The sequence below is a fragment of the Propithecus coquereli genome, unplaced genomic scaffold, assembly GCF_000956105.1.
Source record: "Propithecus coquereli isolate 6110/MARCELLA unplaced genomic scaffold, Pcoq_1.0 Scaffold39, whole genome shotgun sequence".
Lineage (NCBI taxonomy): Eukaryota > Metazoa > Chordata > Mammalia > Primates > Indriidae > Propithecus > Propithecus coquereli.
Window position 1 is genome coordinate 8,436,286 of NW_012149618.1, and position 17,461 is coordinate 8,453,746.

At 39.3% G+C, this 17,461-nt stretch overlaps 1 protein-coding gene across 1 annotated transcript in view; it reads left to right on the forward strand.

The window, feature by feature from the left end:
• LTBP1 (latent transforming growth factor beta binding protein 1) overlaps positions 1–17,461 on the forward strand; it is a 482,178-nt gene that overhangs the window by 240,054 nt on the left and 224,663 nt on the right. Inside the window, exons 8-9 of the mRNA XM_012652425.1 lie at positions 8,664–8,766; positions 12,866–12,937. Coding sequence (XP_012507879.1) covers positions 8,664–8,766; positions 12,866–12,937 — 175 coding nt within the window. The remainder of the gene's footprint in view (positions 1–8,663; positions 8,767–12,865; positions 12,938–17,461) is intronic.

The window sequence follows — 17,461 nt, forward strand, 5'->3', positions numbered from 1 at the left end:
AAAAAAAAAAAAAAAAAAAAAGAAAGGAAAAAAAAAGATAAGAAAAGGAGGCCCATTATGGTTATCTCTGATTAAGTTGGTTCAGGTCAGGTTGTCAGGATAGAACTAGATGAGATGCGGCACCATGAAATCTCATGTATCAACCTGGCAGGCAGGAACATCTGAGGAACACTGATCTTCCCAGGATTGCCCTGACACAGGAAACCTTTCCACCACAGCTCCCTGGCTGCCCTCAGTCCTGCACTAGAACCTTCATAAAATCATAGAATTTGGGCACATAAATGAATATTAGCAATTTTACTGATGAGCACACTAACATCCAAAGAGGTAAATTAATTTGCTTAACATCCTGCACTGAGTTTCTGGCAGGTGGGAACTAAAACTGAGACTTTCTAGTGCCTTGTCCAGTGTTCTTTCTACTAGTCCACCCTGGCTCTTAGGCCATCTCTTCTGGGGATGGAGGATTCACAAGGGAACATTGCTGTCTAACCCTGAAAGGACAGATCTGTGTCTGGGACCCGTCTTAGTTAAGGAGTCCTGTGTTCTGTGGTGCTTTATGATTGGGTCGTGGATGCTTGCGGGGAGGGGATGCACCCTGGGCTCCACTGCTTTCGCTTCATGGTCTTGATCCTCTTGCACCAAAATATGGCACTGTGATAGGACGGGTCTTGATGTCCCCAAAGTGAAATCATCTGCTGCTTGAACATTGATGTTAATGAGTAGAATTAGTGTGATCCAGTGACACCGTGTTGTGCTTTTGAGCAGAATTGAAATGAAATTCATAAAATTACATACCTTCCAACAGCATGTATTCACTAAGCATTTGTTTACTAGCCAGAATGCTTTTGAGAAAACTTGAATGTTTTCAGCAAGATCTTGAGAATATCTTTTTCTTTTATTTCTATATTTAACTTAAATATATATTTTTATGCATCTCTTCTCTGTAAGTTGAATCTGGGACATTGTATATTAATTAATTGTTAGATTACTTGTTACTTTGTTAAGTAAGCCCAGGTTTTTAAAGGAGGGGCTTGGGAGAAGCGGTCTAATACTGCCTGAGAGCCCAGTGGGTGCTGGCCACATGGCTGTCTCATGTGGAATCTGTCTCCCATACATTGTCTCTGTCCTCTCAAGAGCTCCGTGTAAGTGGATGTTTTCAGTTCCATTTCATAGAGGAGGAAGTAGGCAGAGAGAGGTTGCAAGTTTTGCCCGTGGTCACGTAGGCAGTAATTGGTAAAGTGAGGATGTAAACCACATTTGTCTACCTTCAAAAGCTCTGCCTGGCCATTGACTCAGTTATAGGTCATCCTTACACTACTTTTCTCTGGGCCCATATGGAATATGATAATGTAGAAGGTACATTTTCCATATAATGTGATGATGCTGTGGGACATGTCAGTATCTTGGAGTTTGCTTTGTGTTAGGATGCTTCTTTACCATGGCTGGAGAAGACTTGTTGAGAAAAGAGATCATTTGTGCTGAACTTTTAAAAAATTTATTTTTATTCATTTACTTTTTTAGAGACAGGATTTTCCCCTGTCACAGTGTGGTGGCCCAGTCATAGCTCACTGTAACCTCAAACTCCTGGACTCAAGAGATCTTCCTGCCTCAGCCTCCTGAGTAGCTAGGACTACAGGCACATGCCACCATGCTTAGCTGATTTTTTTAATTTAATTTTTTGTAGAGGCGGGGTCTTGCTATGTCACCCAGGCTGGTCTTGAACTCCTGGCCTCAAGTGATCTTCCCACCTCAGCCTCCCAAAGTAGCTGAGATTTACAGGTGTGAGCCACTGCACCTGGTCCATTTGTGCTGAACTTTAAAACCCCCTTCTGCTATTTGTTTGAGGAAAAGTATAGCCAACAGGCCTTTAATCATCTCATTTTATTTTTTCTTTGTCCTCTGATTATTCCTGATCATGTTTACCTTAAATATAATTTCTTCCCTTTTTTCCTGTAAATGATATACTTTATCCTGGTAATTCCTTTTTACATTTGAGGAAAAATACTATGCCTTTATAAAAACATTTAATTTCTTTCTCCTCTTCATCAATATTTCTGCATTTACCATTGTTTAAAAGATGCCAATTATTTAACAGGAAGCAATCCAAAACTTTTTTGCTTTGGGAAAAGAAACTATGATGCTTCCTTTTCCCCATCTCCAGGTTGATTTTTATATCCAACTATAAATCTGATCCCAAATTTGGAAAACGCTTCATGCCTTGGCTCCATCTCTTTCTGACTTTCCGCACCCACTCTCTTTGTTCCTTCATATTTGGCCTGCCTCTGTCTGTTCTTGCCCTCCCCTGCAGCTTCCCCTCCATCCTTTCCCAGTTGGTGGTTGCTCTTGTGCTTAGCTAAACCTGTTCCATTTCTTTGGAATCTCTCTCTCCAGTAGATCCATTGAGTCATTTCCTTGTTTCAACTCTTGCCTGAACAGTCCTCCTTACTCTTGCAAGAGCTACAATGAGTCAGACTTCTATTTTATTTCATGTTTTCCCTCAGTACAATCTCTAGGAGTATTTTTAAAAATCTATTACTTTAACATTTCAAGTTTTGTTTATTTGCTCCTTTGGCTCAATGCCTTATTCTATCTTGAGAAAATGTTCTTTATTCAAACTTAAAATACTGTGTATTTCGTTGTGTAATGGTCTTTGATAACAAAAGAAAATGAGTTACATACGTGTGATGAGGATAATTCATAAGAGTAATTCAGTATTATCATTTTTAAATGTCTTACAGAGTAAGATTAAAGAGTAGGTCCTTGACATTGTAGCTGCCTTCATGGAGTGGCCTTTTTATAATTAACTATCTGAATACTTTTAAGAAATGTGTCCCGAGACCTTATCACATGGTCATCACTTTAAGGCTGGTTGTAGGTTTTACCCACTCACGATACCAGCTGAGGAGGATGACTGGGGCCTGGGATGCAGCCCACGCTCTGCTCAAACTCCATGTCCTGGTGCAGGACACATCCCATAGAGCTGCCCTTTTCCAATCCCCACATGGGGCCTGACGGAGTAATGGCAGCCCTGCTTGGCCATGCATCATGTAACCTCACAACTCCTTGGGTTGGCATTATCGTCCCTTGTCTCTTTGCAGGCTCAGAGAGGCTGGATGATCTGCCAGACATCTCACTTCTGGTGAGAGGGATCTGGGATTTCGATCCGGATCTAAAGACTCCAGCCTAGCACTCCTTCCTTACTGCCACCGCTGGGTCTTCCTTCCCTAGGACTCTGCACAGTGCAGCAGATACTCTTGGAACAAGGATACTGTTAGGTACCAGCAAATTTAATGCATGAAAATGAAATCTTATGAAACCATGCTCCAGTGTCTATCACAACCTCTTCAAGTTTTCGTCCCTGAACTCCAGTTTGACAAAAATTGTAAGCTTTGGTTGCCAAATGATAAGTTTTGAACTGTCATTCTCCTCATATATTTATAGGGAGATCTAAAAGTGACTAGGATCACAGCCTAACTTTGAGTATCAGGAAAGTGCTATGGTATTATCTCAGAACTGAGGTTAAATTCTAAAGGTATTTATTCTCAATTAAGTCAAAGTTTAGATAGGTACATTACCCTATAATCTGTTAAATTTTGACAACTAGCTTCAAAAATAAAAGATTTTTATACCATTGCTTATAATAATTTTGTGTTAAAAAGATTGTAACATGGATATTTGTGGAATAATTGTAATGTTTCTTGAATAGCCTTACCCTCTGAATAACAGTGCTCATACAGAATTACAGACACAAAGGGTTGAAAAATTATTTTCATGTAGTTTTCTAAGAATCATGGTCTGTGTACTGGTGAATCAGGACCAGGAGTAGTTCTGCTTGTTTTTCTTCCTTCTGTCTTGTTTGCATAAGTCCTGTAGGTGGAGGCTCAGACAGTTGAGCATCTCCATGGATTTGGTCATGAGTGGGAGGAGGAGATAAGACAAAAGGAAGTGATTAGAGGTGCATCTACCCAGACATGGTCCTAGTGTAGACACGAGAGCAAAGGAATTATTTGAGTTTGGCTCTAGCATATAGTAATTAATATTTCCCAAATGGAATAATGTAACTGATCACAGAATCTGAAACCTGGGAGAAACTGTAGAAGTCATCTGCTTCATATCCTGGGCATTCCTGAGAGATGCTCCTCCAGCTCAGCTTCCAATGAAGATGTCAGCATCTTCCACTGTTGAGGAGCATTAACGGTGGAAAAGATCTTATACTTAATTAATTGAATCTTCTCTTCCTGAGATTTGTGGCCTTTACTCCTGCTAATACAAGTTGAACATCCCAAATCCAAAAAATCTGAAATCCCAAATACTCCAAAATCTAAAACATTTTAAGCATCGTGACACTCAAAGGAAATGCACATTGGAGCATTTCAGATTTTGGATTTTTGGCTTTGCGATGCTCAACTGGTGAGTATTTGCAAATATTTCCAAATCTGAAAAAATCCAAAATCTGAAACACTTCTGGTTCCAAGCCTTTTGGAAAAGGAACACTTAACCTGTACCTTCATCATGCAGCAAGCTTCATCTTGCTCACTGTAGCTGAACACTGCCATCATGTCTACATATAGTCTTACTATCTGTATTTCTTCAGTTGATCCTCACAGAATCTGGTTGCCAGAACCTTCATTGTTCTGTGTGTACTGCCCGAGCTGGGTCACTCATTTGCTGAATCCTAGCATGGTTTCGTGGCGCTACAGTGTCCTTTACTCTGCAGCCCAAGGTCGTGTGACCTTTATGAGGAGCAATAGCATCTTACTTGTTTGACGGGATAGATTTTTGTTTTGGACTTGACAGATAAATATTGAATTTTAAGTTGAGCACATTTGTCCTGGATTGTGTATACATAAGCCACATCCTGAAATGATAGGCTGTCTATGAAAATGTGGGGAATAATTCATGTAGGAGAAATTCCATTTGTGTTTTAAACTGGTAAAAAAAAAAAATCACCTCGATCTATGCATAAAAAATGTATTAAATAATTAGAAGAGTGAGTCTGTTTCTACATGATTCCATCTCACCAAGACATGGAATCTACCAGTCTTAGAGAAGGACATTCTGAATGCTAGCCTCATCCTATTCCATGTGATTTTGTCCAGTGTGGCCTTTTGGTGTGGGAGACAGAAAGTTCTTCCTCCACCTTCTTTTTTTCTAGGTACTTCCTACATCCAGGTGAGACCTTGTGGTGTTCAATGGCCTCTTGGGTGAGAGCCCTAAGTATGGCCACAAAGGTCTCTCAGATGGAGTTTCTGGCTGCATGTTGAAGCCTCTTCGTAGTTAAGTAACTGAAGGGGCATATGTAAAACTTTGAGCCTTGTTATAACCATGACTTCATCCTTCGTAGCTTATTCTTATACTGTGCAGACCCAGTTTTGAGACGAACACACAGTGTTGTGGTACCACCTACGCTGCCATTTATTTAATCGGTTTGGATGGCTTGTGCTGCTCTTGGCTGTGGACCCGCAAAAACAAAGCCATGGGATAAAGCGGCCTGAATCATGTAATGAAAACCTTGTACCTTTTTGGAGGCCCGGTTGAGAAAAATGATTTATTTTTGCCCTACCAAATAAAACATTCTAGGAATCCAAGGTGAAAATTGGATTTTAACTGCTACTAACATTTTGAGCATATAAAATCAGCAAGTGTTGAGTGTTTTGCTTGATTAAGAGAAGAACCTAAAGAGTCCGGGACAAGAATGATCTGTGTAGGTTGTGAACTGGTGTCTTAATGTAAATCTAACTGATTTATAAAACTGGAAATAAACATCAAACACACTTTGGCAGCCAGATTGCAACAGCGGAGACCTCTGTGTTTTTAACATAATCATTTTGTTCCCAGTCGTATGCTTGGGTCATGGTTCCCCTTCCTCCTTCTGTCCTTGGTCTTTCAGGTTTAAGCTTTCTGTGACTAGGCTCAAAGAGTCTGGGAGTTAGCTGACTCCCGCCCCAAATACGTGCCTTTCTTCTCTCGGGTTCCTATCTGTCCTCATGTTGATTCTACCTGTTCCTCTTCTTCTCCCGTTGTGTGTCATATGGGTTTCTCCTTTCCATCTCTCTGACTACTTATCTACCTCTTCATCACATTGTTTTGTACTGTTCACCTGTGGCCCTGGTGCGCTTCCAGCCTCAGGGGCTCTTTCTCACTTTTTCAAACAGCTCACCGAGGGCTCTGTCTCCAGACAGACTTCGCTGAGTCAGTACAGTGGTATCTGGCACACAGCAGTCCCTTGGTAAATGCTCATCGAGTCGGGTTGCTTTGCGAGAGAGCTTCCTTATCTCTCTCAAGGAAAGCATGCCACCCTTCTGGCGGAGTCACTGCCCACGTTTTATGATACATGGTGATCCCTGGGCCTTACTGACTTACACTAGGGCTTTCAGCAGTTGCCTTCCCCAGAATTAGGTGTCCATGTTGGTTCATCTAAAAGAGCAATTATTTTTGTATGCCTACTTTTACCAAACTCAAAATGTCTTTAATAGCAGCTTTTATTTCATGGAAATTCATCCTGTCCTATAGAGTCATTTTTTTGTGGAGTCTGGTACTTTCGAGTGGGCAATTAGACTAACCTATTTGATTGACAGAGCACATACAATCTATTCCGCTCACATGCCTTCCTCCCTACGGAATCTGACAAACAGGAAGGATCTCAAATGGGACATCTGGAATAGGGAGCTTTTATCTTTAATGATAATAATAATTAATGATAATGGTAATGATAGCTGAGCACTTATGTGTGTCAGGCATAATACTCAGCATTGTACGTGCATTTTCATTTCCTTTTACTTCTCATGACCCTATGAGAAAGATACTATTATGTGCTCTGTGTTATGGATAAGAAAATTAGTCTAAGGTAATGCATGTAGGAAGTCCTAGAGCCAGAATTCATTCCCAAGCCTCCCTAACTCTTGAATCACATTTTTCACCACTGTCACAGACTGCTTTGGAGAGCGAGCAGCACCCTGCTGAAGTCATTAAAAATCATTAAGAACCTTAGGACGTTAAAGCTATGATTTAACTAAAACTTCTTTCACTGTTGTGGGCCTGCCGAGTGACTGGTTCCTGCTACCTACTTCCCTTCTGAGGGTCACCACCACCCTGACATTCTGCTCACTAGCCTGGGAGTGCATGCTAACTTCTGTTGGTTTCCACATGGCCATTGCTTGCCTGGATGGGCCACAACTGGTCTGTTCTTTGGTTCCTTAGGTTGTTTATTCGTTCCTTTGTACATTCATTCAGCACTTACTGAGCATTGTACTGTGTACCGGGATATAAAGGTAAATAAAATGTTTATGCATTTAACTAAAATGCATAGCAGAGGCAGTGGAACTGTGTAGAAGGTGCTGTGGAGTAAAGAGCAGGGAAGAACTCACTGGAAACGAAGAGACAGGGAGGCTTCATAGTGGCGGATCTTCAGAGCTGGTCTCATGGGGTGAATAAAGTCTGTCCAGGGGAAGGTAAAAGCAGGGGCATTCCAGGGAAAGGAAAACATCTTTTGGAAGGACGTGGTTTGTTCAGAAAATCAAGAGCCCTTTGGCATGCCTGGAGGATAGATGTTGAGAGGTGGAGGGGGACAAAAGATGGCCTTGGGTGTGGGTAGGAAAGACCTTACAGCATGCTGGAGAATGTGTAGTTTTCAGACAGTGGGAAGTCACTGAAAGTTTGTGCTCAGCAGAGTAATGTCATCAGATTTGTCTTTGGAAAGATGCCTCTGGAAACTGCTTGGAGGATTTCATAGAGGTTGAGGCAGAGGAAGGCAGAGTGACCCCTTGGATGCTCTGGGGACAAAGGTGTATGGACTTAGCCTGCACAGTGGTGACAGAGAGTCAGGGGGCGCTCCCTGCCTGACTGGCCGTGGGAGGGGTACACAGAACAGGATCTGTCTTCCTAGGCCCTTCCCTGCCCCACTGAGTGGGTCTAACTTCATGCCCCTGCCTCTCAGGCTCTTCTCACCTCCTGTGGTTGACCACGAGTCCTCCCTGGTCTTAACATTTGACAGCTGGTGTTGCTCCGGTAGCTGCTCAGCCCCGCTCTGCCTGCTCAGGCTGGGCTTGCTTAGACGTGCCAGCACCTTCCTAGCCTGGCTGACCTCCCTGGGTCAGAACGCTTGGCTGCCTGGAGACTTTGTCTCTGCCAGAGCTGATCTGCTCAGCTGATAATCGTTTCTTGTACTGTCCTGCCCCTGCTCAGGCCTTGGGGTTGCAGGAAGACCAAAAGCCTCTTGTAGGTGGGACCTGTGCCACTTTCTCAAGTTTTACACACATGCCCTTATAGTTCTGTTCCCTGATGACCCATAGGAGAGATTTAAAGAGACAGTTACAACTAAAATGTAAAAAGTTTACATTGATCTTATAAATCGTGAGGCTCTTATTAAGAAAAAAAAAAGGCATTAGAAACTTAAGTTTTATAAAGTGCCCTGAACAGTGACAGATTTCCATGAGACTCTAAAAATGCAAGGTGCTCTTACTTGGAAATGTGCTTATTCATTTTAGTGTTGTATTGATGCTGTCCTGGTATTTTGTTTCAAAGTTTTATAGTTTTTTTTCCCTCTCTAATTGTGTCGATAACAAGGGAACTGTTTTATAATGTGACTGTGAAGCACAGCAGTGCCCCAGGGCTGAGCATCCTGCACTCAATTAACCTTCATATTTCACACCTCATCATTGCAGTGCGGCAAAGCGCTCCCTGGCCTTTCAAAGCAAGAGGACTGCTGTGGAACCGTGGGTACCTCCTGGGGCTTTAACAAATGCCAGAAATGCCCCAAGAAGCCATGTAAGTGACGTTTCGCCATTCCTTTGTAGGTTAATGTAGCATATCTGTTTTCTTAAGATTACTCTTTTAATGATGGAGCAACCATTAGACTTTCAAAGAACTCCATTAGTGCATTCTAGAAGATAGTGTTATGTGTTTCCAGAAAGCTTGCAAGTCTGATAAAGTTGCCATCTAGATTCTGTTTTTTTAATAAGCACAGTTATTCATTGCCTTTTCCAGTTAGATTACTTACGGGAAAAAAACTCTCAAGAGGCAATGAGCTAAAATAGGCTCTTTTGTCCAGGGGAAGAGAAAATAAGATGTCTTTTAAAATGGTAAAAAAATGTTTTGAACCCCATAAAAAGACAATGCAGTTGTTATTTCCTAGATTTAAATTGCTTAAATGAAATTTTTGTTAATATCCACACTTATGTTGAAGTTTTTGTTATACTATAGGTTTTCAAATTTTAAAAGTCAAGCTAAAATGGAGAAATGATTGGTTGCTGATTTGTAAAAGAAATTTATAATCGCTAGGATACAATACGTTCCCCTTTTTTCTTAGCACCACTTTTATACTATCACAGTCCTCAGTGACATCAGTCTGTGTTACCATCCACATGTTTTGATTTGTCTTTAAGGTGTTTTTTAGAACCTGCTGATTGGAATAAATCTAGGTTTACACCTTTCTCTTACTTTCTTCCCAACAACAGTTTGTACCATATTTTTAGTTTTCAAATGGAGCATTAACTCTGGATAACTGACTTCTAATACATACTTTTTAGAAAGAAAGAGGTAACTTGTTTTAAGTTGAGCTTTCTTATACTAACTTATGTTTTTGCCAAGAGAGCAAGTGATATTTTTCTACACATCTTCCATTGCCTCATATAACTGAAGATTTTTATAGTTGTTTTTTATTCTTTTTACTGTAAGAAATTTCTTACTTGCTTCATTTGGACAATTTTTACTCCTCTTAATTATGTTGATTTGATTGATATTCTCCACAATTATCTCTGCTCAATCTAGAATCTGCCATCTTGGAATTACCACTCTGTATCTCTTTCTTACGTGCTATTTGTTTTTCTACCAGCATAATAATTTGTTTTAAATAATTGCCTCTCATTTAGACACTTCCTTGTCTTTCAAACTTGTAGGTTCTCTAAATGCCTAAACCTAATTTCATTTATTTTGTTGATTCTGCTCTTATCATCTAGAAGACTAATTTGTGGAAAGGCCCACTAAAGTTTCTGATAATTAATGAATTCTTCTTTTAGAAAAATAATCCACATAAAGGAGACATTCTGTGTTGAGAGAATGTGCTAAGTAGACTCTCTAAGCTGATTGGATAATGATTTGCGGTGTGGATTTCCAGGAAGTAGGTTGAGTGTGATGGTACCTCCTCAGTGGAAGATCTATTTGCCTAAAATTACTTTGGCCACCTCACCAAAGGAGTATGTAGGATGTATTTGGTATGACTTAAAGAGCACCGTGTTTGGGGTTAGGTAGACCTGAGTCTGACTCCCCCTCTTTCATTTACTATAGAATTTTGTGGATCACTAAATAGGAATCTGTATCTAAAATGTTGAGAAAGCATTGCCATCTTTTTGTGTTAAACTGCCTGTCCTTAGTTACCACGTATGGGTGTCTGTAGGAACATTGAGGAGGGTGGTATGTTTCCCTCCGTTAGGTCTAAGGACTGAGGGTGAGAGAAGTTAGGTTCTTAAAACTTTGTTTTGGGGCTAAGTTTATTAGAGTATTCTCTAATACTTTCTCCATCTTTTCCCTTATTTTTCTTTTTCATTTACCCCCTTCTTTGTGTGTCTTTGCTTAGCTGCTTTGCTCTTTTCCAACTCCCACAGTAGCAGGAAAATGGCAGACACTAGGGGTAAAGGGACTCATGCAGTCTTTTTTTTTTTTGAAACCCTAACTTCTCTTGACCTTTGGTCATTTTTATCTACAATTGTATCATCTGGGGATGAATTTGCTGCTTTATATGATTTTTTTAGCTCTATATTTTAATCTTGAAATGATTTAAGTTGAATGTGAAAGTACAGAGTTGCCTGTCACTTTTAACTAAATATTGATGAAAATAAATTCATATGTTGGCTCATTTGATGTATAAAATTGAAGAGATTGATTTCACTTCAGGAAGGGCAATGTGGATTATGAATGAAGTAAACTATTAACGTCTTGACATTTATTCTGTTTGTGCTGTCTTAAGTGACTCACTCCCAAGAAACACACTCAAGGTCACATTCTTCCTGTGTCATTTAAAAAACTTTCCTTTCCTTGGTTGGTACTACTCTCTAAATCATATTCAGTTTGGAAGAGAGCAGACTTTCTTTGGCTTTATACACTATGGTTTTGTGTTCCGTGCCTCTTTTTTTTTGACTCGAAGTAGTTCAAACTTTAGTTTTCAAGTGGCTTTTATTTAATGTTTAAAGTTTTTGTTTAGCCACAAACAGAAAGACTTTTCATTGTTGATCATTTTTGCTGTGAAAACTTAATTTTGAGTCTGCAAATGATTTCATTAAATAGTGTGTCATCTGTTAGAAATGTGCTTAGCACAGAGAACAAGCCACTTGTCCTTTACAAATTTCTAGAAGAAAATTAACATAGAGTCGTAAGCTGAGGAAGACTTTGAGAGAACGCCTGGTCTGGCTCTCTGCCTTGAAGTAGAGGACTGTTGAAACTCTAAAACAAGTTATTATCTCTTGCCTTTGAAGAAGTCACAGACAGAGATCCCACAATCTCCACAGGCAACCTGCTCCTGAGCACCTTTCTTATATGGGACAAGACTGGACGTGAGGCCCAGGAGCTGAACGGGGTGACTCCCACATGCTAGCCTCTCCCCTCTTTTAACTCAGCGTTCCCGGGCTCCTCACTTTGATCTTCTTTCTTAGGTATCCAGAAGGATCTGAATACAGGGGAAACACAGCAAAGGAAGGAGGCAGAGGAGTAGAGGCACTCACTAGTAAACATTCACCCTGTTCCATTAGTGGTGACAGACAAAGAGCCTACGTGGATGGCAAAAATATTTTTTCAAAATAAAATTTCCCTTTTTGTTTCTGTTTTCCCCTTTTACTCCTCCTTCAGTTCTTTGTAGTGGTCTAACCATTCATCTTACTTTGATTACAGCCCATTTTCTTTCTCACATTGTCCTCTTACTAGAAGAACACCTTATTGCAGGAAATAACAATGGAGTTTGATATTTCGTGAGTGCCTGTCATTGTCAGGCACTGTGGCAGGCATTTTTCATGAATTATCTCCAAACCCTCATTCGATGGGAATACTCCCACTGTATAGAATTTCAGTTTGAAACCTAGGAGGCTTATTTCCCAAGAGCTATTGATAGGAAGAACCAAGATTTGAACCCACGTCTGCCCGGTCCTAACACTTAGGCCCTGTCCACTATGCCAGGTGGTCTCTCAGGCCTCACTTTAAAGTGTCAAATCTCACTGAATAGACTTTCGTTGATAAGTGGGTGACTGCAGCGTTTGTATTTGCATTTTCTGAGCGAAGAACCACACAGCTAATCACAGCAGCTCTTTTAATCCCTGGCTTCCTCTCAGCCCCTGACTGTTCTCCTCAGTTCACAGTAATAAGAATCATCCTTATAATTAGGATACTTGAGCCTATAATTAAGATGAGGTATAGTTTATTTTCTAAACTGGGAAACTTTTGAGAGTATAGTGCTGTTAATTAACTTTACCAGAATAACAGACATAACCCGGGAGCGTCCCAGGCAGACCAGGGCGTGTTGTCATCCTACCTACAATGGATGAGAAAGGCCAAACCCCTGAAGCAGATCATTCAGGAGGAATAGATCCTTTGTGATAGAAATATTTAATCACTAATTAGAAGAAAATATAAAACAATCTTACAATTCATTCAGTTAACGTAACAAAGATTTACTGACAACTTCTATATCTGTTGCAAAATATGAAGTATCCTGAAAAGCAAGCATAATGTGAAAGCCATTGTGGAGATACATGAATACACTGGTATTGGCATCTTATAAATGAATAACTAAGTTTGCTGATGCCTTTGGTTGTCACATATAGTAGTTTAGGATTGTAAGAATATAAACTAAGAATATAACAAAGAATTTCTTCCCTTACAGCCTATCATGGATATAACCAAATGATGGAATGCCTACAAGGTTATAAGCGGGTCAACAACACCTTTTGTCAAGGTAAGACTAACTCCATTCGTTGGTATGGCTCAACAGTTGTTTTGGCTTTTTAGAAACTTGAGTTGTTTTGTCACGTGTTGCTCATTTGTTCAGCCTATGAAGGTCACATGGTGAACCACCTCGTGCTCACTCCATTTACCTAAGGAAGTAAAGAATTTCAATGTATGGTTGTTACCTTCTATTAATTTGTGATAAAAATCCATAGGAGTTTGGACCACATTACAGAGCACTCTTTGGTTTCCATGCTGGTCACCTTCTATCCACGTGTGGATGTGTGTACTCACTCGCACCCACACATAGGCACACACGTGTACCTGGCAGTACTACTTTGTTGCTGACATGTGGTTGGGCAACAGAGTTCCCTTTTCGCCTGTCATGAGAATATTGCTGGCCATCCGGAAATATTCAGGTACTAAATATCAGATTGAACACACTTTGCCTAGGCAATAAGAAAAGCTATGGGGGCCGGGCACAGTGGCTCATGCCTATAATCCTAGCACTCTGGGAGGCCGAGGTGGGAGGATCACTTGAGGTCAGGAGTTGAAGACCAGCCTGAGCAAGAGCGAGACCCCGTCTCTACTAAAAATAGAAAAAATTAGCTGGGCATGGTGGTATGCCGCTGTAGTCTCAGCTACTCAGGAGGCTGAGGCAGGAGGATTGCTTGAGCCCAGGAGTTTGAGGTTGCCATGAGCTAGGCAGACGCCACAGCACTCTAGCCAGGGCAGCAGAGCAAGACTCTATCTCAAAGAAAAAAGAAAAAGAAAAGCTACAGAGCTAAATGTGAAATGCCCTGAATACCTGAATACTTTTGCTCAGTTTATTTTGAACAGTGTAGCAGAATTATATAAGCAGGGGGAACCTCTAGTGTATGTAAATAAGGAGACTCCAGAGAGGTTAAGTGACTTCCTGTGGCTGCATAGAGCTGAGATTTGTAACTCAAGTTTACCAATGCCTAGTTTAGTGACCTATATGTGATACCAAATTTTGTTTTAGTTACTTTATGGGTTGTTCAGTTAATGCTTCTAGTTGCCCTTTACATGCCTAGGGTGAAGGAGTTGTTATTAGTAACTTGGAAATATGTATACATTGAAATAAACAGAGAAACAAAGGGTCCCCCAGAGTCTAATAGAACCAAAAGCCATGTCAAAACAGAACATTTCTTCTGACTTGTGGTCTGGGGCCTTATATCCTTGACCAGCATATGTCTATAGGATAGAGTAGATTTAGGTCATGTTACAGAGTGCAGGTTAACTTAACCTCCTGTTAAAATGGCTCATATCAAAGGAATATCTTAATTACCTGAGGATTTTCTCAAGTAAGTCGTCTATTCCATGGTACCTCTGTAATTTTTATGATAGATAGGGTCTTCGTTGACTTAAGGAATTTTCTTTTGATATACACATAGGTATAGTATGTCTTTAAAAGGCTTTGTCTTAAAACATTATATTATAAGCCCTCATCATATGTCACAGAATGTTGAGAAAATTAGAATTAACTCCTCAAGTTCTCCTTGACACCCATGGCACCTTTCGACATACATCTGCAAACCTTAGTAATGTGGGACTAATGGATTAATCTACATGATTTTAGAGTCAGTAGAATTTAAGATATCATTGAATTAGATGGAGAGAACAAGAAATGAATAGGTTAAATAAATGAATAAATAGATGGTTGAAAGCATATTCCACAGTATAGACCAAGTTATTGTTTTATAGATTTGGATAAAAATCTGTAGCCTTAGCACACTGTAGGATGCATTAGTAGAAATAGAACGAGCAGGGCAGTGGCAGTAACAACATTGTACACTGTGCCCATCAGACTGAATTTGGGTTCGGATGCTTGGTGTTTGATGTTTGTTATCTTTCTGTTAATAAGGTCAAACAAGCTTGGAAAAGGGCCTGGAAACAGTAGTATGTTTAGCCAGGAGAAGTACAGACTGAAGAGAAATGTAATGGCTACCTTATAAACATTCCTTTAAACGTTTGTAAACATGACTTTAAGTGTATTAACTGTCCTACAAAACAAGACATACCCAGTTACTGAGGACACTTTGGGAAACCAGGTGTCAGGGGCTAGTGTGACAGGCCAAGATGTCATTTCTTTCTTCTTAGATACAGCTTCTTCCAGGGACAGAGTGTAATGATAGCATCATAAAACTAGAATGTACCTCTGGGGTCATCTAACCTTTCATGCTGCACAGGCTAGAAATACCCTATTGCATCCCTGGCCAATAGTTATTAAGTACCTGTTGAATCACCTCTGTGGCCAGGAAGCTCACTACTTCTGAAGACATTTCATTACAGGTTTGGGGAACTCTATTTCTTGGAAAAGGCTTTTTTGTAGTTGTACCATTAGACTGTAGAACAGAGGCGGGTCCCTCTAACTTTACTGTTTTAATCCTGCATGGCTAATTGTTAAGACACTTTCTCCAGAATGTTAGATGCTTCTAATTTCTCTGAATGTCAGACGGTAGAGAATATACATATGTTCTCTTGGTACAGTGTGTTTGCATGTACTTGTTGGCCATTTGTTACCATTCATAGATACTTGAAGACAGAAAGCCTATTCTCTCTTAAATAGTTTTATGGTGTTATTTCTTCCTTGCATATTTGAAATAAATCACAGGTGAAGACATTTGGTCCTGAAGTTTTCTTTGTAGAAAGTGTTTTAATTATGGATTAAATTTACTTAACAGCTATAGTATTATTCAGATTTTTCCATTACCACTTTGTGTCAGTTTTGATAATTTATATTACTTTAGAAAGTGTTCGTTTTAATCTAAAATTTCAAATTTATTCATATGGAGTTTTTTCTTAGCATGTACTTATCTTTTTAATTTACTTAATGACCCCGCTTTTAATTTTATTGGCTATATATGCCATATTCTTTTTTCTTGATTAGACTTGCCAGTAGTTTATCTATTTTATCAATTTTTTTGGAAGGAATTAAATTTTGGCTTTGTTGAAAACATTTGTTGTCTATTTCACTAATTTCTACTCTTTGTTTCCTTTTTGCTACTTCCTTTTTGTTCAATTGCTGCTGTTTTCTGATTTCTTCAGATGTATACTTAGTGACCTAACGTCAGCCTTTCTTTTCTAATATGTAAGTTAAAGGCTATAAATTTCTATCAGTCTATATTTTGACTTTAACGGAATCCCTCAATTTTTTCATATTCTTGATATCTTTAAGTTCAATTAAAAAAATTATTTCCCTTTTTTAGTTGACATATAATAATTGTACGTATTTATGGGGTACATTGTGATGTTTCAATACATGTAACGTGTAGTGATCAGATCAGGGTAATTAGAACACTCATCATCTTGAACATTTATCATTTGTTTGTGTTGGGAACATTCAATATCCTCCTCCTAGCTATTTGAAACTATATAATAACTATAGTTACCCTACAATGCTGTAGAACGCTAGAACTTATTCTTTTTATTTAGCTGTAATTTTGTATTCTTTAACAAATCTTTCCCTATCCTATCCTTCCCTCTACCCTTGCCAGCCTCTAGTATCTTGTGTTCTACTTTTTACTTCTATGAGGTCAACTTTTTTTAGCTTCCACATATGAGTAAGAACATGTGGCATTTACCTTTCTGTTCCTGGCTTATTACACTTAAAATAATGGCCTCCAGTTCTATCCATGTTGCCATGACAGACAGGATTTCATTCTTTTTATGGCTAAATAGTATTCCATTGTGTAAACCACATTTTCTTTATCCATTCTTCTGTCATTGGACACCTAGGTTGATTCCATACCTTGGGTATCATGAATAGTGCTGCAATAGTAAGTTCAGTTAAAAAAATTACTCTGATTTCTTTTTTGATCCAAGGATTATTTAGAAATGCATTGCTTAATATCCAAATAGTTGTGGATTTTTTCTTGTTCTATCGGTTGTTAAGAGAGGGTTTTAAAATCTCCTGCTATGATTGTGGAATGGATTTTTTTCCTTTCACGTCTGGCAAATGTCCAAATGTGTTTTTATGAAGGGTGTCTTAGGACACATAATTGGGTCTTACCTTTTTTCTACATTCTGACATTTCTGCCTCTTAATTGGGGTGTTTATTGCATTAAAATCTAATGTAATTATTGATATGATTAGATTTAGGTCTACCCAAAATCTTTGTTTCATCAGTAATTTTTTTGTTCTTCTCTTTCTCTATCCTTAGAATTCCATTTTAATTTATCTATTGGCTTTTGACCAACACTTTTTGCACTATTTTTAAGTGATCGCTCTAAGAATTATAATATACATCTTTATCTTGCACGGTCTACTTAGAGTTAACATAGTACCACTATACAGAAAATACGGAAACCTTGCCACCAAATAGGTCCTCTTCTTGGCCTGAAGAGCAATCTGCTGATGCTCCATGCCACACTCTTAGTGATAACTCTCGTGAGATTTCCCCAGACAGGATCTCCTACTTTGTTTTGGAATTATTTGTTTATATTGTATGTTAAGTATTTGTTTAAATCTCTTTTTTCTTGACAGGCTATGATCTCTCAAAAATCAAGGACCC